This window comes from Carassius auratus, unplaced genomic scaffold (assembly GCF_003368295.1).
Source record: "Carassius auratus strain Wakin unplaced genomic scaffold, ASM336829v1 scaf_tig00009373, whole genome shotgun sequence".
Taxonomy (NCBI): domain Eukaryota; kingdom Metazoa; phylum Chordata; class Actinopteri; order Cypriniformes; family Cyprinidae; genus Carassius; species Carassius auratus.
In genome coordinates this window covers 1-26491 of record NW_020524028.1, presented here as the reverse complement: position 1 = coordinate 26491, position 26491 = coordinate 1, and the positions used below count along the sequence as shown (strand labels likewise).

The window sequence follows — 26491 nt, the reverse complement described above, 5'->3', positions numbered from 1 at the left end:
GAATTTATTTTTCATCTTAAGAGTCATCTGTAATTATAATTGAAGCTTAGAAAAATGTGTGAAATTCTACTCAAATGAAAGTTCAATGGAATAACAGAGCCTCGTGTTCTTATGATTCCTTGTAAGTGCATTAGATCAGCTTGTTGTGTGTGTGTGTGTGTGTGGTTAGCATTAGCCACTCAGCTTCTCTCTGGGATTGATGCCATGTTAATCTTCTATTTGGCTCATGTATCACCCAGTCCCTCTTACACTGCTTCAGCACTTTTAATTTTCTTGTACACATTTCTTACCTGAATTTTTTTGACAATGCGGCTGTCACTATTATGCAATTGTTTGGCTTATGATTAATTGTCATACAAATAATTCTGATTATGCCACTTAGAAATATGATATAATGTATGATATCCTATGAGCAAATATTTGTAAATAAATATTGCACAGGGTAGAATGACTAATTTATTAAATTGTACAATTTATTATATTGCTAATTTATTTTAAGAATATATGTTATGTAGTTTTTTTTAATAATGAAAGCAAAAGATTTTCCATATTAACAAAAATAGGTTTTAAATTGACAGTTATAGCATTAAACAGCAATAAATAAGTAAATGTGAATGACACACTTGTAGCTGGCATAATTCTTCCTTGCACAAATTTAAATCAGCATAAAACACGTCATAGGCAAACTGGTTCCTCACAGTACCCTGCAGTATACAAAAATGCTTGGAATTATGTTAATGAGGAACTAAAGTGAACACCAAGCACTTAGCATTTGAACAAAGTACATAAGAAATGAACTGCACAATGGACTCAAAGAGAAACACACTGAAACTGTAAACATGAAAACAATGTACTACTGGAAAAACGCGACATTTAACTTTGGATGGCAATGAGCACCTGAAGAAAAAAAAAAAAAAAAAAATCACAAAATATTTGTACTCATTGCAACCAAGAAATACAGCATCATCATCTCACATACAGTCTCTTAACAAACATTCATCATCTGGCATAGAGTTTCTTAGCAAACCACAGCGTCTCATTCTGTTCCAGACTGTCTCTTATCCAAGGTTTTTAGGAAAGGCCAATAACCACATTGTGTCAAATGGCTCACATCATGACTCTAGCTTGGGAGAAGGAAGGCTTAGTTCTGTATCACGTTTCTCTCCAAGCAGCGGCATGGACTTATGGGGTCCCGAAGGCTTGTGAGAAGCTGTCCTAAACCATGGATTTGTCTGCTCTAACTCAGTCAAGAGATCACACGGTTCATACCCTAAGGATTAAAGTGAATATTACAATCACTGTATCTGTGCGTAGGCCATTGTCTTTCATGTTAATTTCATTACAAGGACCCAGCTGGCCCACCTGCTGACATAAGGAGAACAACGTTGAGGAAGGTTGGGTGTGGGGCTGCACATTAATTAATCAAAGTCCACCCAAAGTATGTTTTTCTGCATGCATGTTTTTCACTTTCTACAGGTTATCTTAAAGGTTTTTCCGTTTTTTTTTATTTGATTTTAGTATAACATTATAATACCATGCATATTTTTATTTATTTAAAGAAGAAACCAATCCAATGTGCAGTTGATATATGAGGTTTAATACCATAGAAAAGCAATAACAGTTTTTCAGTTAGTGTTTTCAGCTTGTTAATAATCACAATTAACAATTATGATTTTTGTCATAATCATTCAGCCCTAGCTGGGTGGTTCAAAATAATGAACTGTGTTTATATGCACATGCTGTCAGCACTGTTTTAGCATTATACGAGATAAGCAAACACATGCTGAAATACTGTAAACTAAAGTGGTGTAACTGTTTAGTTATTTGGCCCCTGCGTGTGTGTGGGATTAGCTCCAAACACATGACTCCCAACCTTTCAACACAAAGCAACAAAACAAACCACACATGATAAAGAGAAAACTGAGAACAAATATCAGATTGCTCATTCAGTCAGTGTTTTGCCTTCTGTCCAGGGGCGTAGATTACGCGGGGTACGCGGGGGACGTCCCCCCCCCCCACTTTTAATATCATGGAAATTCGTCCCCCGCACTTTTTCAGTCAAATGTGTTCGCATAGATGTTTTCAAGAGCTGGTGTAAATAAATATAGATTTAAACTCAAAGAGACAGGATAGTCTGCGCATGCCCTGATATTTTATTCGGACCCAGAAGCGCTAAAAACTCCTGCAGTGTGTGTTTCATTAATACTCGAAGCCTGAGCGCACTCTCGCGCAGAAAAGTCATATCAGGAAACTCCTAATATGGGCAACAGCGTCCAGCTATCGCTATATGAAAACAGTTGTTTTGACAGAGGAACAGAAACTTTTGGAAAAAACGAAGACATTAATATACGATGGGGACAATATGTGTTTTTTCAAGTAATCTCCAGCAGGTGATAAATACAGTATATCAACAAAACAGTGGTAACTGACATAGATTTATTACAGTATAGAGACTATTCTGCCTTATTATGTGATAAATAAGTATTTGTAGTATATTTAAAAAAGTTGTTATTATTTGTTATTGTCAAGCAGTTATAGATTTCTAAGCAAAAAGCTAGAAATTAGAGAACAATTAAAGTTGCAAAGTACAGCAAAACTGAATTAAACTGAAGTAAACTGAAATATTTTTACTATACTATTTAAAATAACTGTTTTCTATTTGAATATATTTCAAAATGTTATTTATTGAGATTTTAAAGCTTGCTAAATAAAAGTATTCATATCTATAATTTCTTTTCCAAAAAATCTATATTTTTGAATGATATAATATATAATGATGCAAAGGCTTTTTATTTCACATAAATGCTGATCTTTGGATCCTTCTATTCATCAAAGAATGCTGAAAAAAAGTTACTCATGTTTTAAATATTGATAATCAGCCTATAAGAATGATTTCATTTAACTGAAGACTGGAGTAATGATGCTGAACATTCACCTTAGATCACAGGAATAAATTACATTTAAAAATATTTTCAAATAGAAAATAGTTCTTTTAAATAGTAAAAACGTTTACTGTACTTTGGATCAAATAAATGCAGGCTTGGTGAACAGAAGAGACTTCTTTAAAAACATTAAAAATCTTACTGTTCAAAAACTGTTGACTGGTAGGCTATAGATTACAGAAATGTTCTGTAATGTTTTATATTATATTGTAATGTGTGTTTGTGTATATATATATATATATATATATATATATATATATATATATATATATATATATATATATATATATAATTTCTGTCCCCCTCACTTCTGAAAAGATGGCTACGCCCCTGCTTCTGTCATTGTTCCTCTTTTACTGTCAGAGTACCACAGATCTGTATTCCACTGCATTACCTTTTGCTTGTTGTTTGTTTAGAGTGTTAATAACATCTTTTCAATATCTTTCTTCCATTTTTAAATCCAGCAGGATTAAATCTAATTCACCTCTATTAGCCCAGCACTGTTTGTGCACATATTAGTAAAATCACCATAAAAGTACACTGGCGTGTTGTCATTCTTTGTTTTTGTTCTGCCTCCAGCCTGCTACTGGCAACAAATGTGCTATTATGAAGAACGAATCACAGTCTATCCATGATGAACAAAAAGACAATGATGTAGGTCAATATAACTGGCCTGAAAACAACAATAACCACAGAGTATTGCTGGACAGCTGGATTTAATCATGTTTTTTAGGATTATAAATTGTATGGTTGGTCTGAACTATGGCCAATTTAGCTGTATAAAATGATCAGTTCATGGGTTTTCAAAATGGGACCTGGTGACCCCCAAAAGGCCACTTATTTATTAAAAATAAAACTAAAAATTACTGTTTTGTAATGAAAATATGTAGAAAAGTACTTCTTTTGGCACATTGAAGAGGTCCTGAGCATGAATTAGTAATAATAGCCTACATCCACTGAGAATTTTGAATAAGGTGGAACCATATAAATGATTGTTCTCTGAATAATCTCTCTTGATCAGACTCATGATTTACATGCCACTTCAACCTTTTAATCAATAATATGATTCTCTAAGCCTCTTACATAACTGGCATTAATCTCCTTAAATGGACCTTACTTGTTAATTATTGTACTGATTGCCACTTTAGCAGTGAAATGCAACAGGCTTTCCCCTCAGCTGGCTGCTTTGCATGAGCTGAAAGACTTTGCTTCATGAGAGGATTTAAAAGGACACGTTGCACCAAAATATTTTTGATGGGATACCGGCTAAGCTATTGTATGTTATACAGTCTTGTTGTGATATGTGGTCAATGCAGTGCCACAGCCGACATCAACATACTGCATGTTTACAACAGTCGGGTTCCTGTCGCAAAACCAATTATTTAGTGACAACTTTTCCTGGAAAATACAATGCACAGTGGGAAACAATAGGTTCAGCATAGTGGCAAAGGCAAAAAGATTCCATTTCACAACAAGAGAGCCTCTTTGAGTCTTGTTGTTTGTCCAGTTCACTGCGCCGTGAGTAGGCTTGACCCTCCTCTCCCACGGATAGTCTCTGTGTAATCTATAAAGCTATTGAGCTGACTTTGAAACTCTTTTTTTCCACTGTTCTCACTGCACTCAACTGTAACAGCCTGAAGAGAAACACAAGAGGCTAAGATTTCACCAACAAGCTCGGAAAACTCCTGAGTAACAGCATCTTAATTCAGACCTGCAGAGCTAAAGCACTTAGACTGAAAAACATGATACACCTCGAATTCCTGGGCAGGAAAGGCGACCAACACTAATCTCCACTATTGGCCCACCTTATAGCAATGAAATGTCAAAACCTTTGCTACTCAAGTGCATTAGTTGTATTTATACCGTAATCGTAGCTAATTTGTGGGTAAAGAATAGGGCTGGGTGATATATCTAAGAATATGATCATGCGCATCTAGTCAGTAAATTTGGTTCTGTGATTACCGCTAAATTGACATCACCTGTTTATAATTGGAGCTGCATTTAATATACAGAGCCGTAGATCACTGACAAGCTACACAATATCGCGTTCATATTCGTATTCATCAAAGGCGATTATACACGCGATATTGCGTAGCTTGTCAGTGATCTACAGCTCTGTCTATTAAATGCCGCTCCATTTGAAAACAGGTGACGGCGATTTACTGACTAGATGTGCATGATCATATCTTTAGATATATTGCCAAGCCCTAGAAAAGAAGTCTCACCTGCAATTCACACCAGGCAACTTCCACCCAGGTTTCTGTGTCCAGGCCTTTGTAAACAGTTTTGAATGCTCCCCTGCCAAGCTCGATGTCAAATTTTAAAAAGCGGCCACTGGGTGAAGTGGCGACGGCCTTCATCTCGGCCTCTTCTTCCTGTTCTCTATCTCTCTCCTTCCCCTTCAGAGCGGACGTCGTAAGGCCGGTCTTATCAGGATCCTGCGTGCCAAGAGTGCCATCCTCACTCAAGGCAGCCGAGGCACTGGCGGGTAACTGCTGGGCTCCGCTGGTAAAAACAGAGTCGGAGGCACAAAACTCGAGGTGAGGGGCACTATGAGGGGCGCTGATGGTTTCTTCCACCTCATCGTCCTGTTCGCATATCTCCACGCTCTTCCGGAAAAAACGCTTGTTCTCCCGTTTCCGACATGGTTCGTGGGCAGCTGGGGAAGAGGGCATGAAGAAGGTCAGAGGTTTGGCCGGCACCTCTGTTTCTTTACCATCCTCCACTCCACCACCTCCTCCTCCTGCGCCCCAAGCTCTCCTTTCCTGGGTCTGTGAGGAGGGGAAGTCAGATGGAGTGCTGTGAATCCTTTCTCTCTCATGGGCAGCCCTGTTCCCCTGGTCACTCTCCTCCTCCCTCTTTCCATCAGGTTTCTCTCCGGAGGATTCCTCTGTGGCAGTGGGCTCTCCCGGGTCCGTCGCCATGGCGATTGTCCTTTCCCGCTCCTCCGCCTCCTCCTCCTCCTGCACTCTGGCTCTGTGTCAGTCCCCGTCTCTCTCACTCTGTGATCAACCTCTCACCCTCTTATGAAGTTCCTCAGCCGTCCTTCCAGTGTTGCCAGCTGTCAGCAACAAGAATTACTCTCTCTTCTGTGGCTCTTATCTTCCAAGTTCCCTCGAGTTCACAGGAGTATCAGAGGGAGCTTGTTTTGTTAATATAACTGTGTAGGTTAATTCAGTTTTTGCTGTGTACTTTCCTTATCTCCATTTCCTACCTCGAGTGTCTTTTGGCTGATGACAGGTAAATGGCCTTCAGTGAAGGGGGGGGGGGGGGGGGTCAGGTGTATCCTATAGGAGAAAAGCACAGGGTATCATTAATGAGTATCAGGTTTAAATAAGAGTATTCATTTATAATAAAAAAATAGGGTCAAATTTATCATTATAAAACATATACATTATGAAGTAACTTGAATTAATTTTTATACTAAATGAAAAATATAGTAATGTTATAAATATCATTACAATTGAGTACAGCAGTTTTCTGTTATTAATCTATATTTTAAAATAGCAAAGCTAAATTTTCATTAGGGATGCACCGGTTGACCGGCCATAAATCGGAGCCAGGCGTTTTTTGCTTAAAATACGTGATCGGCAATCAGACGGTTTTTGGTCTTTTTTTCGGCCAATTTTTCTGGAAGTGCACCCGCGTGCACAGACTACATTGTAATCATTCACTATCATGTCATTTGTGTGGAAGTATTTCGAAATCTGTGCGCAGGACACGGGCAGCCGTTTAGCACTGGAAGTGCAGAGCTACATGTCTGAGGCACAGATAGCAGGAATCAAACAGTTGACTGTGCAAAATAAGAGTCCCTTTCCTGCTCACTGAAGTTGCGCAAGCGTACTGTACCTGTCTGCGGCCTGCACAAGCTGAGACAGTGAAGGGTTGTTCAGCTCAACTTCTCACGTGTTGGATGAGAAACGAAATGGACTAAACTGTGACAAAACTGAATTTTTTTTTTTGTAAAGTAGAATTGCATACATATTTGAAAAGCTAGAAGTAAACGTCAATTCTGTATAGGATGATTATTTTTATTTTGCCTTAAATTTACATCAACTTAATTTGATTTAAAAATCTATTTAAAAATTATATGTGGTTTCAACCCAATTCAAAAACAAAAGCTAAATGCTGATGTCTGAACCATCTATGTTTGTATTGAATGTAGCCTACTTACTGTGCAGTTACTGCTGTTAATTTCAGATGGTTATAGTTATTGTTTTAAATAGCCCAAAGCCAGTTTGGGCTATTAAATACAAAATAAACATCTTGTTTATGCACACTTTCCTTCATTCTTGTTAGTTGCTTAAAGAAAGAAAAAAAAAGAAAAAAAAAAATATTCGTTATTGGAATCAGCCAGTTTGCTTGTAAAAAAAATCTTTATCGGCCATGAAAAATAATGTTCGGCGCATCCCTAATTTTCAGCAGCCATTACTTCAGTGTATGGTGTCATATGATCGATATATATCATTGCTCTTTTTGTTGTTTTTTTGATTGCTTCCACTGTCTTCATCTGTAAGTCGCTTTGGATAAAAGCGTCTGCTAAATGAATAAATGTAAATGTAATGATCTTTCATAAAGCATTCCAATATGCAGATTTGGTGCTCAATAAACGTTTCTTATTATTAGTGCTGATTATCAGTTCTGCTTTTCTTTCTTTCCTCGCTATTTTTATGGACACAACAATATGATCAGGATTGTGGATCATTGAAAGTGGGTAGGACTTTCAGCTACTGTTGAAGTCTATAGCACTGGACCTGCATTTTTCTCCTGAGGAGAGAAAAAATCTGTGCCTGTTCACAAACTGTCACTAAAAACTTGTCAAATGTGCATATTGCCGAGAACACTTAGAATAACTTGTGAGAATTAATAAATCCATTAAGGGGATTAGTAAGCCCATCTACAGTATATTCTAAACAAGCCAAGCGCCTTCAAACACAGGGGAGAGTAACTGATTAATCCAGTAATTAAGCCATCCAGAAGCAGGACGGGTACCTAGTGCATTGCAAATCAAAAAATTGCCAATAAATATTAGCCATTAAACAACTTAAGGAACAGCAGATTGTGATTGATTAATAATGAATGATGGCATTAAGGCCCTTTAGAGTTAAATAATTCAAAGGTAGAGTAGTTACAGGAATGAACATGTGTGACCACAACAGATAATCACTAAGGGATCATATGAAGTAAAAAAAGATTATTAATTGTAGCCAGCAGTATTGCCCCCAGATGGGGGAGCATTACAGCTTCTCATGTTTACAGTGAATCTCCATTGTTTTTCTAGTTGTGTTCTCCGGGTCTATTCAGATACCTCAACACCTGACACGGCCTCTCACAAGATTCAATGCTCCCTTTGACCCATAAAACCTACTTGTCCCTCCTATCACAAACACAATCGCTCTCTTTTTCTCTCTAATGACATCATTATCTTCAACTCTCCTCTTGTCATGCCCATCGGTCTTCTGGCAGGCCACATCCATCAGGTTAGTTTGCTAACAACAAGCTAATAATAACATGACTGAATCAGAGGTGGAAAAAGATGCTCCTCTGAATCTCACCGATATTAAAACCGAGAAAACAGGTTAGCCATTCTTTCCTGTTGTAACTGAAGTAAAGTGAAATAGCATTATGTTTCTGTTGTGCAGTAGTTCAAGTAGTTCAATTTTGTTTTTGCAAGAAACATCACTGATAGGTCTCTTTATGTTTTGCTTTTTTTATTTACTTATAGATTTCCTGAGGAAAATATCTTGAAATGCAAGTTTAGCTGGCAGCTCTGGTTCATCTAAAAACCATCTGCAGATAAAACTAAAATGCAAATTGAAAGATTAGATCTCACACCCCACACACAAAAATGCAAACATAAAATGAGGGGCAAAAGCAGGCTACATTCACATTAGACTAGTTGTACTAGCTGACATCAACCACTCCTCCTAAACTTCACAATCCCTCCATTCTTTCAAAGATAATGACATGAATAGCATGCTGGGTAACAAATGAAAGGCTTTAGATTTCATTTCTCACATGCAATGGTTCTGAGGATTCACTTGATTGACAAGAAAGGGAGTCGCAGTAGTCTAGAATTGGGCTACTACATTGCAATAAAATGTAAATTAATGAGAGAGCTGACTGTTGAGATATAAAAGGGCATGAAGCAACGACATCAACAACCCATGAGAGGAGGAAGTGCTGTTTTAAACAAGTTTGTTTGCCTGTGCCCTCAGGGCTAGGAGTTCCCGTGAAAACCATATAGACTGAATACAGAACGTCAGGCACATCACTCACACACTCGCTCACATTCCCAAACTCACTTCTGACACACAGGATTTAGATCATTCCCACATCAGCAGAATATGGTTGTCAGTCTTGTTTAAGAGAGTTTAATATGGTTAAGCACATTAGCACAGTCGGAACACATTTGTATTTATTAAGAGGTTTGACTTTCAAATTGTGCCGTGTGACAGACAAGAGCAAAATTCTACAATGACTTCACCTTAAGAGTCAACTGACAAGTCAATTGTTTCTAATTTATATATATAAAAAATAGGCCAAATATATATATATATATTTAAAAAATGGGAACACTGGTATGGACTGACAAGCATTTTATAGGGTAAAATGTGTCAATATGTATTAAGTTGCACTATCCAACATTTTAAAAGTTGAGCACAAACCATATGGCAGTAATGCCACTCGAAGGATAAACAGAATTATTTGGTTTGAAAAAAACTCACACGATCCTTCAGAAAATATGTTGAATTGCTTTGTCTGTTGAATATTTCGTGGAAACCATGACACACTTTTGCAGTTTTGATAAATATAATCTTTAGAATAACAGTATTCATGTAAAATAAACCATTTGCAACATTATAAATCTTTATTGTCACTTTTGATCAATTTAATACATCAGTGATCAATACAAGAGATTTTTCTTGGAAATATACATGACCCCAAACTTTAAGGTTAGTATATAATCAGTATATTTCAGTAACAAGACTGTAAAGAATTTCATGATTTCTCATGATTCTGCACTTCATTCACACAAACCCAAAGCACAACCAGAGCTGCTGCTGTCACTAGGAGCTGAGGCGGGTCACAGCTGCATATTTTAGCATGACTTTTATGCAGCATTTCACATATACAAACAAATTTGGAAGCAGAGATGCATCAGAGTAGCCTTAACTTGCCTATGTAATCTAGCATACAATGCTTTGGGAAAACCTGAATATGACAAGCCCAGTCACCTCTGACGATGTTTAGTTTGCTACATCAGCTCTGTTATTCTACATTCTCATCTGTCAGTGGAGCATGTGGGATTAATCATGCCACACAGTGTTCAACCTAACCCAGATGTATCGCTAATTTGAATATCAGTGTCTGTGGTTTAATCCTCTTTGAAATGTGTAAAGACTTTCTCTAGGTGGGTTTTTTAAAGGCTTTTAAAGTGCATCAACTGCAGCTCACAGTAGACAGGATCTTCTTAAAAGCATCTGATATCACTTTCCTATGCCATACCCAGCTCTTCTTCAACAACGGCACAGCTAATCAGTGCACTGTGTTGTTAAAGCAATTTCTCTGTCTCACACACTCACTATGTTGTCCGCTCCCACAGAGCTCTGAAACTCCAAACACAACAGGCGCTACACAAAAATCGAGTCCTCTCTGCCTCTCCCAGTTTTTTCATTGCTCTCTTCACCGGCATACACACATTAATCCCCTGGAACTGAGCAGGCTCTGCTGATTTACAGAGGCAGACAAAGAGGGAGCCAGGGAATCTGTGTGTGTATGTGTGTGTTTAGCGAGGGGACAGACAGAAGGGTTTGGGGGTTGAGCTATGATGAATCTAGATGAAAAAGGGTGGATAAAATGGAGGGGGGGGGGCTGTTCAGGAAAGGATTGTGAGTAGGGAGAGAGGACATCAAGGTTTTAGACAGCCAGTCAAGGGGGAGACAGATAAGGAGAGGGGTTTGTGTTGAAATGGGTGGGAAAAATGTGTGTGAATGAGAACAAGAGAGGAAGATATAGGAGGAGGGGGTTGCGCGCGCGTGCACACACACACACAATAGACAATAGACAAAATTCCACCACAACAAAACCAACTGAAGTTTGGCCATGTGGGAGGGAAAGACGTGTGGAGCAGAGTATGATGAGATCATCCAAAGTAATAAATAAAACTAGAAGGTACATTTCCTGAAGAAAATGTGAGTGGTGCTTGCAGTGGCAAAACTCGCCCCTCTGTTGCTAAGGTGTGGTTGCTAGGGTACCCGGGGTGGTTGCTAGGGTGGTTGCTAGGGTCCCTATGATGGTTTCTAGGGCCGTTGCTATGGTACCCAGGGTGGTTGCTAGGGTAATCGGGGTGGTTGCTAGGGTGTTGCTATGTGGTTGCTAGGGTACCCGGGGTGGTTGCTAGGGCGGTTGCTAGGGTCCCCATGATGGTTGCTAGGGCCGTTGCTAGGGTACTCAGGGTGGTTGCTAGGGTAATCGGGGTGGTTGCTAGGGTGTTGCTATGTGGTTGCTAGGGTACCCGGGGTGGTTGCTAGGGCGGTTGCTAGGGTCCCCATGATGGTTGCTAGGGGCCGTTGCTAGGGTACTCAGGGTGGTTGCTAGGGTAATCGGGGTGGTTGCTAGGGTGTTGCTATGTGGTTGCTAGGGTACCCGGGGTGGTTGCTAGGGCGGTTGCTAGGGTCCCCATGATGGTTGCTAGGGCCGTTGCTAAGGTACCCAGGGTGGTTTCTAGGGTAATTGGGGCGGTTGCTAGGGTGTTGCTATGTGGTTGCTAGGGTACCCGGGGTGGTTGCTAGGGCGGTTGCTATGGTAACCTGGGTGGTTGCTAGGCAGTTGCTACGGTACTTGGGGTGGTTGCTAAGGTGTTGCTAGGCGGTTGCTAGGGTGTTTTGGCTGGTTGCTAGGCAGTTGCTATGGTCTCCTGGGTAGTTGCTATGATGTTACTAGGTGGTTGGTAGTTGTCACAGATGGTCACTATGTAGTTATTATAGAGTTCTTAGCCCATTTGAGCACTTAGCTAATCACTATTAGCATGTAGCTAATCACTGCTAGCATGACTAGCATGTTGGAAGTCCAGTGTGCTAGCATGAGTCAAAAAATCCAACCGCCATGTCTGTACGATGTTCTGATGCAGAGATATAGGTCGTGCAAAACGGTTGCTAGGGTACTCCATTTGGTTGCTATGGAGTGGATGGGCAACTGCCAATGGTGATACTACAAAGGCTGCTCGCCAATACAAACCAACCCCCATGCCTCTACGATGATCTGATGCGGAGATATAGTTCTTGCAAAACGGTTGCTAGGGTACTGTGTTTGGTTGCTAGGGAGTGGCCTGGCAGCTGTCAATGATGATACTCCAATGGTCGCTTGATAATATAAACCAACCCCCATGCTTCTATGTCTTTCAGATGTTAAGATATCTCTCTATACTTTGGGTTGCTAGGTAGCTCTTAATGGTTGCTAGGGCGTGGCTAGGTTGTCATGAAGGAGATACATGATTGGCCGTTTGCTGCCCGAGTCAAACGAGCCCACCCTCATGTTTCTATGACACTTCTATCCAAAGTTATTCATTTGATCTTTTTCAATGGAAGTCTATGGGGCTTGTTGCTATGGCGCTCTATATGGTTGCTAGGGCGTGGCTTGATAGATTCACAGTGATCCTGAGAGACTGATTGGTTGCCTGATTCAAATGAGCCCACCCCCTTGTCTCTATGACATTGTGATCCAGAGTTATGTTCAATACAAAATCCCTATGTAATGTCCCATAGCAGGAAAAGTCCTCCCTATACTTTGTATTAGGGCCATTTTTGGGGGGCTCTCGCGCCCCAGGGGTACAACTTATACCCCACTGCGGGGTGTGTTCTCGCACAGCCTGATAGCCTCTTCAAATGTGGAGATTCACGTGTTTCTGCGAAATTCCCTCTCGGAGCTATGATCCGTCAAAGTTGGCCGCAATGCATTCTCTATGCGATTTTTCGCCCGTTTTTTCGCCCGGTGTACGAACATCGTACGCCCGATCGCTTATAAAAGTCATAGCACACCATTCCCGATTAGGCCGCACGATTTGACGCCTGTTTCGTTGGTCTGTGATGAAAACTGCGGGACTAGTTACGCGCCGAAATTTGTACGGATCTAGTATAATAATAATAACTAGAAGGTACATTTCCTGAAGAAAATGTGAGTGGTGCTTGCAGTGGCAAAACTCTGCGCCCTGTTGCTAGGGTGTTGCAATGAGGTTGCTATGGTGGTTACTAGGGTACCCTGGGTGGTTGCTAAGGCGGTTGCTAGGGTCCCCATGATGGTTGCTAAGGTACCCAGGGTGGTTGCTAGGGCCATTGCTAGGGTACTCAGGGTGGTTGCTAGGGTAATCAGGGTGGTTGCTAGGGTGTTGCTATGTGGTTGCTAGGGTACCCGGGGTGGTTGCTAGGGCGGTTGCTAGGGTCCACATGATGGTTGCTAGGGCCGTTGCTAGGGTACCCAGCGTGGTTGCTAGGGTAATCGGGGTGGTTGCTAGGGTGTTGCTATGTGGTTGCTAGGGTACCCGGGGTGGTTGCTAAGGCGGTTGCTAGGGTCCCCATGATGGTTGCTAGGGCCGTTGCTAGGGTACTCAGGGTGGTTGCTAGGGTACCCGGGGTGGTTGCTAGGGGCGGTTGCTAGGGTCCCCATGATGGTTGCTAGGGCCGTTGCTAAGGTACCCAGGGCGGTTGCTAGGGTAATTGGGGCGGTTGCTAGGGTGTTGCTATGCGGTTGCTAGGGTACCCGGGGTGGTTGCTAGGGCGGTTGCTATGGTAACCTGGGTGGTTGCTAGGCAGTTGCTATGGTACTTGGGGTGGTTGCTAAGGTGTTGCTAGGCGGTTGCTAGGGTGTTTTGGCTGGTTGCTAGGCAGTTGCTATGGTCTCCTGGGTGGTTGCTATGATGTTACTAGGTGGTTGGTAGTTGTCACAGATGGTCACTATGTAGTTATTATAGAGTTCTTAGCCCATTTGAGCACTTAGCTAATCACTATTAGCATGTAGCTAATCACTGTTAGCATGACTAGCATGTTGGAAGTCCAGTGTGCTAGCATGAGTCAAAAAATCCAACCGCCATGTCTGTACGATGTTCTGATGCAGAGATATAGGTCGTGCAAAACGGTTGCTAGGGTACTCCATTTGGTTGCTATGGAGTGGCTTGGCAGCTGCCAATGGTGATACTCCAAAGGCTGCTCACCAATATAAACCAACCCCCATGCCTCTACGATGTTCTGATGCGGAGATATAGATCTTGCAAAACGGTTGCTAGGGTACTATGTTTGGTTGCTAGGGAGTGGCCTGGCAGCTGCCAATGGTGATACTTCAAAGTCTGCTTGACAATATAAACCAACCCCCATGCTTCTATGTGTTTCAGATGTTAAGATATCTCTCTATACTTTGGGTTGCTAGGTAGCTCTTAATGGTTGCTAGGGCGTGGCTAGGTTGTCTTGAAGGAGATACATGATTGGCCGTTTGCTGCCCGAGTGAAACGAGCCCACCCTCATGTTTCTATGACACTTCTATCCAAAGTTATTCATTTGATCTTTTTCAATGGAATTCAATGGGGCTTGTTGCTATGGTGCTCTATATGGTTGCTAGGGCGTGGCTTGAAAGCTTCATAGTGATCATGAGAGTCTGATTGGTTGCCTGATTCAAATGAGCCCACCCCCTTGTCTGTATGACTATGTGATCCATAGTTATGTTCAATGCAAAATCCCTATGTAATTTCCCACAGTAGGAAAAACACATTGTTTCATTGGTGATCCCTCACCATTGGCATAGAATGGGGCAACTTTGGGGGGCTCTTGCGCCCCAGGGGTACAACTTATACCCCATTGCGGGGTATGATCGCGCACAGCCTGATAGCCTCTCCAAATGTGGTGATTCACATGTTTCTGCAAAATTCTCTCTCGGAGCTACGAGCCGTCAAAGTTGGCCGCAATGCATTGTCTATGGGATTTTTCGCCCGATTTTTCGCCCGGTGTACGAACATCGTACACCCGATCGCTTATAAAAGTCATAGCACACCATTCCCGAATAGGCCGCACGATTTGACGCCTCTTTTATGGGTCTGTGACAAAAGCTGCGGGACGAGTTACGCGCCGAAATTTTGTACGGAATCTATAAGAAGAAGAATAAGAATAATAAGTATGTGAGATAATAATAGTGATGCCTTGCCTCCGGCAAGCACCACTAACTAGAAGGTACATTTCCTGAAGAAAATGTGAGTGGTGCTTGCAGTGGCAAAACTCGCCCCTCTGTTGCTAAGGTGTGGTTGGTAGGACCATTGCTAAGGTACACTTGGTTGCTATGGTGGTTGCTAGGGTCCCCATGATGGTTACTAGGGCCGTTGCTAGGGTAACCAGGGTGGTTGCTAGGGTAATCGGGGTGGTTGCTAGGGTGTTGCTATGTGGTTGCTAGGGTACCCGGGGTGGTTGCTAGGGCGGTTGCTAGAGTCACCAGGGTGGTTGCTAGGGCCGTTGCTAGGGTACCCAGGGTGGTTGCTAGGGTAATCGGGGTGGTTGCTAGGGTGTTGCTATGTGGTTGCTAGGGTACCCGGGGTGGTTGCTAGGGCGGTTGCTAGGGTCCCCATGATGGTTGCTAGGGCCGTTGCTAAGGTACCCAGTGTGGTTGCTAGGGTAATCGGGGTGGTTGCTAGGGTGTTGCTATGTGGTTGCTAGGGTACCCGGGGTGGTTGCTAGGGCGGTTGCTAGGGTCACCATGATGGTTGCTAGGGCCATTGCTAGGGTACCCAGTGTGGTTGCTAGGGTAATCGGGGTGGTTGCTAGGGTGTTGCTATGTGGTTGCTAGGGTACCCCAGGTGGTTGCTAGGGTGGTTGCTATGGTAACCTGGGTGGTTGCTAGGCAGTTGGTACGGTACTTGGGGTGGTTGCTAAGGTGTTGCTAGGTGGTTGCTAGGGTGTTTTGGCTGGTTGCTAGGCAGTTGCTATGGTCTCCTGGGTGGTTGCTATGATGTTACTAGGTGGTTGGTAGTTGTCACAGATGGTCATTATGTAGTTATTATAGAGTTCTTAGCCCATTTGAGCACTTAGCTAATCACTATTAGCATGTAGCTAATCACTGCTAGCATGACTAGCATGTTGGAAGTCCAGTGTGCTAGCATGAGTCAAAAAATCCAACCGCCATGTCTGTACGATGTTCTGATGCAGAGATATAGGTCGTGCAAAACGGTTGCTAGGGTACTCTGTTTGGTTGCTATGGAGTGGCCTGGCAGCTGCCAATGATGATACTCCAAAGGCTGCTCGCCAATATAAACCAACCCCCATGCCTCTACGATGTACTGATGCGGAGATATAGATCTTGCAAAACGGTTGCTAGGGTACTGTGTTTGGTTGCTAGGGAGTGGCCTGGCAGCTGCCAATGATGTGCTCCAAAGTCTGCTTGCTAATATAAACCAACCCCCATGCTTCTATGATATTCAGATTTGAAGATATCTCTCTATGCATTGGGTCGTTAGGGAGCTCCAAATGGTTGCTAGGGCGTGGTTATGAAGTGTTGAAGGTGATTCGTGATTGGCCATTTGCTGCCCCGAGTCAAACGAGCCCACCCTCATGTTTCTATGACACTTCTATCCAAAGTTATTCATTTTATCTTTTTCAATGGAAGTCTATGGAGCTTGTTGCTATGGCGCTCTCTATGGTTGATAGGGCGTGGCTTGATAGATTCACAGTGATCCTGAGAGACTGATTGGTTGCCTGATTCAAATGAGCCCACCCCCTTGTCTCTATGACACTGTGATCCTGAGTTATGCACAATACAAAATCCCTATGTAATTTCAAACAGTAGGAAAAACACTGTTTAATGGGCGATCCCTCACCATTGTATGTCTATGGGGCAAATTTGGGGGTCTCTAGCGCCCCAGGGGTACAACTTGTACCCCTCTGCGAGGTATGTTCTCGCACAGCCTGATAGCCTCTCCAAATGTGGTGATTCACATGTTTCTGCGAAATTCTTGCTCGGAGCTACGATCCGTCAAAGTTGGCCGTAATGCATTGTCTATGCGATTTTTCGGCCGTTATTTCGCCCGGTGTACGAACATCGTACGCCCGATCGCTTATAAAAGTCATAGCACACCATTCCCGATTAGGCCGCACGATTTGACGCCTGTTTCGTTGGTCTGTGACTAAAACTGCGGGACTAGTTACGCGCCGAAATTTGTACGGAAGAATAATAATAATAAGTATGTGAGATAATAATAGTAGTGCCTTGCCTCCGGCAAGCACCACTAATAATAATAAGTATGTGAGATAGTAATAGTGATGCCTTGCCTCCGGCAAGCACCACTAACAAGAAAAGATAATAAATAAAATTGTCAGACGTTGTTTGTTTCAATTGTAAATTGTGCAAAGTAAATAGAGAGCTTTTTAGTTAATGCTCAGACACCAAATTCCAACTTCAATCTTAAAGCAGTTGTTCTCAACCAGGGAGCTGGGGCCCACTAGGGGGCCTCAGTGAACTTCCTTGGGAACATTCTTCCTTGAATAAAGGCTGTGTGACATCTCAGACATGAAAAATGATGGCTGATTGGAAAATGAAGGCTGTGACATCCCAGACCTACAACCAACAACTAATCCTCCCGAAATCTGACTGTGTTGTTGCCTGGGCTAAAAAGTTGTATAAACACAGCTAAAAGCCAACTACTATGTGTGTTCGGCAGTTTCGCGAGATAAATTAAATTTCTATCTATTTCAGCAGATGGCAGTAGTCTACATTCACCATTCAAAAAGAGAAAACAAAACTCGGAGTGTGGATATACAAACCATAAACAAAACAGTCCTAGCTTGCAATTTTGAATATGAATCATGTTGATCACTTTCTTCGGACCAGAGAGCCGTGTCGGTATGAAAATATACTCCTACTGGAATCCTCAGGTAAGACAACAAAACTATAAAAGCATGTGTGTGTCTTCATGAAACGAATGCATAGAAAATCAAAGTGATGTGTTTTACCAACAGGCTGAAACAGATTAAACATAATGAATTGGCCAAAACAGGGTTCCAACTATTAACAAAGGTGTGGAACACACTGCAAAAAACTCTTACTGACGCTCAATGACAGCACAATGTTAGGAGATGTCTTGATGTGTCACGCCATTTAGACTTACAATTAGTTCTAGTTAATTACATTAACAATGTTAACTTATTGCTAAAAAGTATATGTCCAACCTTAAACTGCCATCATATTTAGTGTTTATTTGTTTTTATTAAAAGTACCAGAGGTAAATATCAAATTAGGGGGAGACTTGAAGTCAAAAAGGTTGATAACCACAGTCTTAAAGAGACAGTGTACCCAAAAATGAAAATTCATTTTCACACTTTCATGTCTTCAAGTTGACCACAATAAAATAAATAAAATAAATGCCTAGCTTATTATTTTTATTTTTTAAATCTAAAAAAAAAAAAAAAAAAAAAAAAAAAAAAAAAAGGAGTCAAAGAGCTCCATTATTTTAACCCCCCTGACTTGCATTGTATGGACAAACACGGTTGAAACATTCTTCAAAACACTTTCTTTTGTGTTTTTCAGAAGAAAGATATTCATGAAGGTCATGGGTGAGTAAATTATCTGACTTTTCTTTAGCACACTGTTTTTGTTTTAAAGCATCAGGATGTGCAAATAGCAACAAAGTCATTTTTAAACTGGATCCTAAAACAAGTGGTGTGTCTTGGATTACTGAGGTATCTACATAATTGTACAGTTTGCAACAGAGTTAAGTGACAGTTCATCCTGAAATGAAAAGGTCAGTTCACCGCACAAGAAAGGCGTCTCTACGATCATCCGTTCTATTTCATTTCATTCTGATTCTAAAGGCAAAAAAAAAATAATCAAATGTATAATTTGAGATTGTGAGTCTTTGCACTTGCTTTAGGCACTGATGTAAGAAGACTGGATAATTTGCTGTCACAATTGATTTCTTTTTAACCAATCAAATCTATATGCATTCCTCAACCACAGCCTACTGAATAGAAATTTCTAGGAAAGGGGGGGGGTGTTATGATTCACAATAACAACGGCTGTAAATTCAAAGTCTTTCTAAACCTAACTCAACACACAAAGCATTATTTTTTAAAGTAAAAATAAGCTCTGACCAAGAACATCATCAAGACTGTAAGAGTTACTAAATGAAATCTGGGTGCTTGCAATATTTCAAGGTGTTGATTACAGCAAAGTGACAGCTGGAGTCGAAGGTATAAAGTTTGACCTCCTCATCCCAATAAGTAACAGCCAAGAAAAACATACACACTTCGGTGTAATCTAGGTCAAGCATGTGAAAGTGAGTGTCACTATGGTCACAGAGGGTAGGGTACACAGTGAACCAGAAAAGAGACTAGATACTGCCTATTACTACTTTCTCTTCATTCAGTTTTTGATATATTCTAGGTGGGACCAGGCTAATTTAAAGCTTGCCATGATGAACAATGGATTATACATAATAAGTGGCTTACTATTGTGCTTTTGAGGTTTATGTCAAAAGTAAACTTCTCTTGATTTATCCTTTCATACAATATGGGTCAGATTATCACTGAAGCTAAGGGATTTTAAACTACACTTGTACATTAATCACTGCTCACTCCCCATCAGCATAGATCGCACAGATACACAAAGTTGCACACACTAATGTTCACGAGTTTGGGGTCAAAAAACTTATCCAAGGGACATGTTCAATTTATAAAAAGCGACAAAGATATTTCTAATGTTACAGAAGTTTTCTACTTGCAAATGTTGTTCTTTTGAAGTTTTAGTCAAAGAATCCTGAAAAAGTAAGAAGAAGGTTTCTTGAGCAGCAAATCAACATAACAGGATGGTTTCTGAAGGATCATGTGACACTGAAGACTGGAATAGGCCTGATGGCTGCTAAAAATTCAGCTTCGCTATCCCTGGAATAAATAACATTTTTAAAATGCATTAAAACAGAGAGAGCGAGAAAAAAAAACGGGATAACACCTCTTTCAATATAAACATTCAAAAATGCTTAGGTGGCATAACGGTGATGTCATGTCAAAAGAAATCCATAAAACAGAGTATCGCTTTAGACCCTGATGACTGACTTTCAAAGTCATTTATGTTTTTTTTTTTTTTTTTTTTTTATCACATAATAACATACTTTGACTTTTAAAAAAAATGCAGGGCAAATCAGGTTGGTTCAAATTTAGTAAAATGTAATAAAACTAGGTAAACCCACTAGATAGTTGATTAAATTCATGATTTGTATAAAAAACTATTTAGATATATTTTTTAAATATTCTGAAAATAATAATGGTCACATTTATTCTAGGTCCACGTACCATGTTTTGACCAATTCATTTTTTGATTAAACCACTCGACATTTTTTTGTCGAGTGTCCACAAATCAAAAACATTTGTAGAAACTGACATTAACCATTTTTCAAAGAACCTGCCACCTTAAACTAAAATTTTCCGATTCATCATCTCAGACATCCTTATTAGACTAGTCACTGACCCAGGTTACATCTCCGACAACATACGAGTTAAACAAAGCACCAAAGAAAGACAGGTAAAGGCAACTACTACAAGCACCATCTACTAGCCACTTCACCGACCAAAAGTGTCCAATGCCTTGAGTTAAAAAACATAGCAACAGAAGACACGGCAGCCACAAAAATACACAAACGTGTGCTAATGAGGCTGCAACTCTCAAACTGAAGCACCACCAGTCGATAAATTGATAATATGCATAAGAAAATCCGTCAACTGCAGCTTATGACAAAATACAGACAGATAAGAGAGCAAACGCCCGTCTGAGCTGCATATTCAGTCTTCATTTACATTGATTCGGTTAGCAAGACGGATGAAGAATATAAAAGACCATATCAATAGCAGAAACCTGCTCGGGATCAGAAGTAAAAAAGAAGACTAAGCAAAGATCATATATTGGTTGTAATTTTGCTTGTCTCGTCCATTTGCCAACATCTATTTCAGCACCACCGTGTTGTGTTAGCATCTAAGCTATGTTTGCCTGGGATTCCTGTATGTCTGAAAGACATATACAGCAACCTAAAGGTGTGTTTTATTTAACAATTTATATCTATAAAGACAGGTCCTCAGAATATCTAGAGCTAATGATTATTTAGCAGAACAGTCAAAGGGTCCTCACCGGTGTGCGGCATCCTCTGTCGTTACTGAAACAGAAACAGCTTGTCGAAAGGTCTCGCTTGCTCCAATTTATGTCAAAGACTCAACAGTTCGTCAGCATCTCGTTGGATAAAACGCGTAATTTGTCGTGTAAGGTTGCCGGTGTTTAACGTTACTCCTTTTCTTAGACGAGCGTTTGGTTTTCTTGTTTGAGCGGCGTCGTAAAATCCTGCAAATCCGCCTGGACACATCATCTGTTAAAAAACATTGCTCTTCCTTTGCGCGAGATTGTCAGCACACCTTTCCGCCGGTGAATGTAACGTCAGCGTATTCACATATGTGTATTTGACATAATTTACAGAGCAACGTCCGTCGCTGCGGCGCTCAGTCGAGCACAAATCGTTTCTCCTTTTTCGGTTAAAGAAAGAGACGCGTGCTCCAACTATGCGCGCCACCGCCTTCTGTCTGACGACGCGAGATCGCGCATTGCCCAGTAAATATCTAATTAAACAATGAGATTTAAGCATTCCAATATGATTGATTTACATTTTAATAGGGTTGTTAGTTATTAGGATAAATAATGTGTTTCGGTTTTTCTATTCATAGCCCGATCCTACAATATCACTTGGCAATTCATGTAGCCTTAATTATGAAAATACGTATTTAATGTAATATGCGGGATTATGTATAGACATTATGTAGACTAACTAAAGCATCAAATGTTTTCTTTTATTTGTGTTCGTATTCTAACTAATTAGCCCGCTACTCAGCGCAATATTTCAATATGATAATAAAGCAGGATTATGGTACAATGAATACATTACTGTCTGAGATGTACTCATGTTAAACAAGGATATCTCCACCTGTTTTGTTGCTACTTAAGGATATCTCCAAATATTACAAGTTATTTCGATACCAACTATTTGTTTCACCATACAGACTATTTCATGGGGATTTTTTTGACAGAAATATAGATATATATAAATAAAACTAACAAAAGTACTTGTGAGTCTTGAATAGGTACTAAGTCTGACGTGTTAATATGTGATTCACAGATCCCCATACAATTATGACATACTTTGCAATTTACAACCATAACAATTGAATAGACTATTGAGAAAGTGTCTTGTAAATGATAATGTAAATAATACTGACTAATTTAATAGATACTAAGCCTACTGTAGTTATCAACAAAAAAGTACAACATAAAAAATAGTTAGTTTTAAGAAATCATATTGTTTATACAACTTAAATTAAATTAATAAAAGTTTAAGATAATTTATAATCGTATACAAACTGCCATTATAGGTTTGCATTTCAAATGCTTCTTTCTCTGCTGCCCTCTAGTGTATAAGAACAGTAATGCCGCTGTCCATGGTGCTTGTTTTGGTGATTTTAATTCGCTGACAACACACGTGATCACGAGCTTCTGTAAATAGCGTTACTGTGTGCACGTGACCAAGTCAATTCCTTTGGAACAAACTACATCATTCGCCAAAACCACACTGCGTTTCGGTGGCTGCAAAAATAGCACATTTCCCATGGCCAACACATATGCTGGTCAAAAACAAAGGGATACACATCTGTGAGAATTTACTATGAGACGAGATAAACTAATCCTCCCAGAAAAGGCTGTCCTAAATAAAACTACAAGAATAACCTCGATGTTTGGTTGATTTCTATCAAGGGTTGTCTATACCTTGCATTTCATCAGTTCATCATTTTACAAAGAACAAAAACTACACCTTGAACAAGAGTGATGCAACCTAATTGAGATCGTGTGTCATGACACTGATTTTATTACAAGCATGGATTAGAAATACGTGACAATTGTTAATGGACTCTCTCAGGACATTCTTTAATGTGTATTTAATATTCTGTCTTTGAAAGTAAACAGATATAAATGGCATCCTTCAGAGCAACCATTAGGCACAGATTTTATACAGTATGAACTTAACACTTTATATAGAACCTTTCTAAACATACCATTTAAATATTGTAGAAAAAAAGAATTATTTTTCTTTATAAAAAAAGTCCTTCTTTTGTCAATCACAACAATTCTAATTCCACCAGACCACACGACCTAAACTTATAATTTAATTTCAGTTTTCTTCTTCATCTTGAAGCAGATGGCTCTGGAAGGAAAATCCGTTTCGAATCATCCAACGAGTAAACATTTTAGGCAGCTGAATTGTAATCATACATAGTGCACCATGATCCTTGTGTCTGAAGTGTTTCTACAGTTCATAGCCCCCATGAGGCCTCAAGTTTCTAAAGGAGCACGCAGAGGAATGCAGCCATCCATCTCCAGAGACTCAGGCCAGCCTTCATATTTATTACTACTTTTACTGTTCTTCATTCGCTGAAAGAAAGAGAAAAGAGTCTTGAGCTGAAACATTTAGCAAAACGTTTTAATCCAAAGCGACTTGCTAATGAGTAATATTAAAAAGCATTTATTATACAAGAGCAAAATCACATCAGTACGCCAGTGCCAAGTTTAAAGTTGTTTTCTTTTTTCTTTTTTTTACCAAATTAATTTGATTGGGGTTTAAATGCATCATTTTGGCGTATTTCATGAAGGTCATGTAGGTGAAATACCTGTTCAAATGGGCTCTTATTGTCTATTCCTTTGGCTCCAACAAACACCCAGCTATCCCTGAAGCTCAGTTCCTTTGCTGCTGTGCTCCCCAGCTCCATAAACAGCCGTCGAGCCTCATCATTTAACCTGGGAATGGGTTTAACAATAACTAATACAATAAAAACAATGGGAGAAAAAGAGCCCCTAATATTGCTCTAGATTTAGAAGCAATTATTAGATCACAGAACATTAATCTGGGTTTAAAAGTAGAGTGCAGAAATAAATATATTCTTACTTGGTGGCTGGGTCATCAAAAGAAACAACAAATACTAGCGTTCCTTTCATGGAGAGGCCGAAGAAACTTCAGCAGCTCTGAAATGTCTGTGACAGAGAGGGAACACTAGTTTTAAGATCTGATGGTCCACTTTCATGAGAAAACAGCGGCCTAACCAAAGTGATACATCACCCCAAAGGTCATCTCACCTCCTGCCCACATATCAAATGCTTTTATTTCCAAAACATCTCCATTAACCCCTGAGAAACGGAAATGGAGTTGACATCATTAATGGCATATTCATCCCATGCAAAAATATATCAGTACAAACGAATGAGAGAGATTTACCATTTACTAAGGCAATATTGAGCCCTCTGCCCACATTGTTTTTAGCACTGCTGACAACACTGTCAGACCAAACAAACAGAAGTCAATAGCATCTCAAAACTATTTTTTTATTAGAAAGACTTTAATTCTATGTTGGAAGTTAAGGGAGGATGAGTAAATGAAATATGAACAAAAGATAGGCATGGAAAGAGAAACCATTGCCTACTTGCATCACGCTGCCCAGTAAGATTAGGAGTCCTGGTAGTGATGGGCCATGAGAAATAACAAAGACCATATGATGAATACCAGCAGAGACAGAACAAGAAATAGGCAGGGATATTGCATGCAAAGCTAGTGTGCAGTGTGATCATGCAAGCTCATGTAAAGAGGACCAGAGCAACAGCGATAAGGTTGGGGCGACTTGCATTTTATCCTCCAGACAGATTTTGGGGCCGATGACATTGGCAGCACCGGAGATCAGCCGGAACGCGAGATGTTTGGGGGGACACGATGCTGACAGGCCACACTTGTACTTGCGTGGTCGTGGTTCTGCAAAACAGCAGGTCATTTCATTGAATGAATAGATTGCTTGAATGTTTCTCGTGGAAAAATGCATGTTTCTAATGCAAAGTCATTTTACCTGGAGTGGGCTCTTCTTGTCCACCTATGAATGATAAAACATTGTGAATGACCATCAAGCCATTGAGATGATATTAGATTGTATTTTATAACCTAGTGGTCGTCCAATTATAATCACCATTGTCAATATTCTGCATTTTTTTTCTATTTGACTGAATGTAATATATATTTTACTGTAGCAATTATTATGTGTGTGTCATTTACTTTCATTAAACTCTGCATACAAACTATCGGTCAAAAGATTGAAATAATTATGATTTTTAAAAAGGTTTTTATTTTTAAAGTGCAAGGCTGAATTTATCTGATCAAAAATACAATAAAAACAGTAATTTTGTAAAATATTATTACAATCTCTCTAGCATACCTTATTTATGGTTTGAAATGGGAGAGGTGTCACAGTGAGGGGGATGGATTTATGGTCTATTGTCTATTTCTATTGGAAAGAGTGCATAGTTTGTGGGATTGAAGAAACAATTCATTTATTTATTGATTGTTTTAGGTTGAAGGGACCTTGTAAATTTAACATCATACTTTACAAAGCTTGGAGAAACATTCAGACAAGTGGTCCGAAATAAAAAAAAATTCAGAAAGGAGGAAATAATATTTAATGAATTTTGTGTTGGGGTCAGCTTGGATGTCTGTATATGGAAAACTAAAAAAATAAAATAATGTCGGATATGGGTCCAATAAATGCTGAGATGGTAATAAAAGGGACGACAACTGCTAGAATTAAGTATAAATATTATAAATTGGTCAATGATATTGTAATGTTTTCTGAAATTTGGTCAGTGGGAGGAGTTCTTTGTAAAACTGGAGAAAATGACATGATTTTGAATGTATTAGAAATGTTTTTAGGTGGTGTAATTGTCTGTTTTTGGAAAAAAATATTGTATTTTAAGAGGGAAAAAAATCGTTTAATAAAGATATTATTAAGCTCCTCTCCCTCTCTATGTATAAACAACAACTGAAATACTAAAACTTTAACTAGAATTAAAATGAAAATGGAAAATATAAAGAATCTGAATGATACTACAACAGCAGTCGACCACCAATACATCCATGTAACATTCTTACCACTAAATAGCAGCCGCATAAAGGAGTTCCCATCCCTTCCTAGCATAGAATTCGCTAGAAGCCAGGTAAAGCCCAGCAGAAGAACCAAAACAATAGCACGCAGTGCCACTGGAGAAAACAGAAGAGGGAAATACCATCTGAATGCCAATGTAAAAAGAAACGTCATTAATACCTGAGAAGCATGGAAATGCACAGACCTGTAAACCTCATGCCAGAGAGATGTCAAAATCTGGTCAGCAAATAAGATTCTGTTTGAAATAAATGAGAACATTAAGTTCGTAAAGCAACAACATTTATGATCAAATTAATCATGAACAGAGCATAAGTTTCTAAATGAAACCCAGGAGGGACATTCCAAAAAAACTAGGTTGAGTAGCAAATGTAGCTCAACCAAAGTTTTAAACATACTTTTAAGCAAGCTTGATGCCTATTTCTGTTTACGATTTTATTTACATAACTGGCAGGACTTAGCCTCTATGACTTTAGAGCTGTTAAGTCAGCTGGGAAGCAAACCTCCCTGGAACTGACACCTAGA

General features: G+C 39.9%; 1 protein-coding gene and 1 pseudogene across 1 annotated transcript; both read right to left on the bottom strand.

Moving 5' to 3' along the window:
• Positions 1–512: 512 nt before the first annotated feature.
• On the bottom strand, positions 513–21543 carry LOC113072535 (serine/threonine-protein kinase WNK3-like). The gene is made up of 3 exons (XM_026245529.1): positions 21087–21543; positions 5168–6229; positions 513–1270 (listed from the first exon to the last, which is right to left on the bottom strand). The coding sequence occupies exons 2-3, from the start codon at positions 5864–5866 to the stop codon at positions 1247–1249; spliced, it is 723 nt and encodes a 240-aa protein (XP_026101314.1). The 5' UTR covers positions 5867–6229; positions 21087–21543; the 3' UTR covers positions 513–1246.
• Positions 21544–22834: 1291 nt separating this feature from the next.
• LOC113072534 (protein FAM3A-like) lies at positions 22835–26247 on the bottom strand (annotated as a pseudogene).
• Positions 26248–26491: the final 244 nt, after the last annotated feature.

Bases quoted from the DNA above. Each gene is read 5' to 3' on its own strand.
- LOC113072535 (XM_026245529.1), bottom strand. From the start codon at position 5,866: ATGGCGACGGACCCGGGAGAGCCCACTGCCACAGAGGAATCCTCCGGA. The intron at 1,271-5,167 runs GTGAGACTTCTT...TTTAATCCTTAG, and splicing joins TTGCCTGGTGTGAATTGCAG to GGTATGAACCGTGTGATCTC.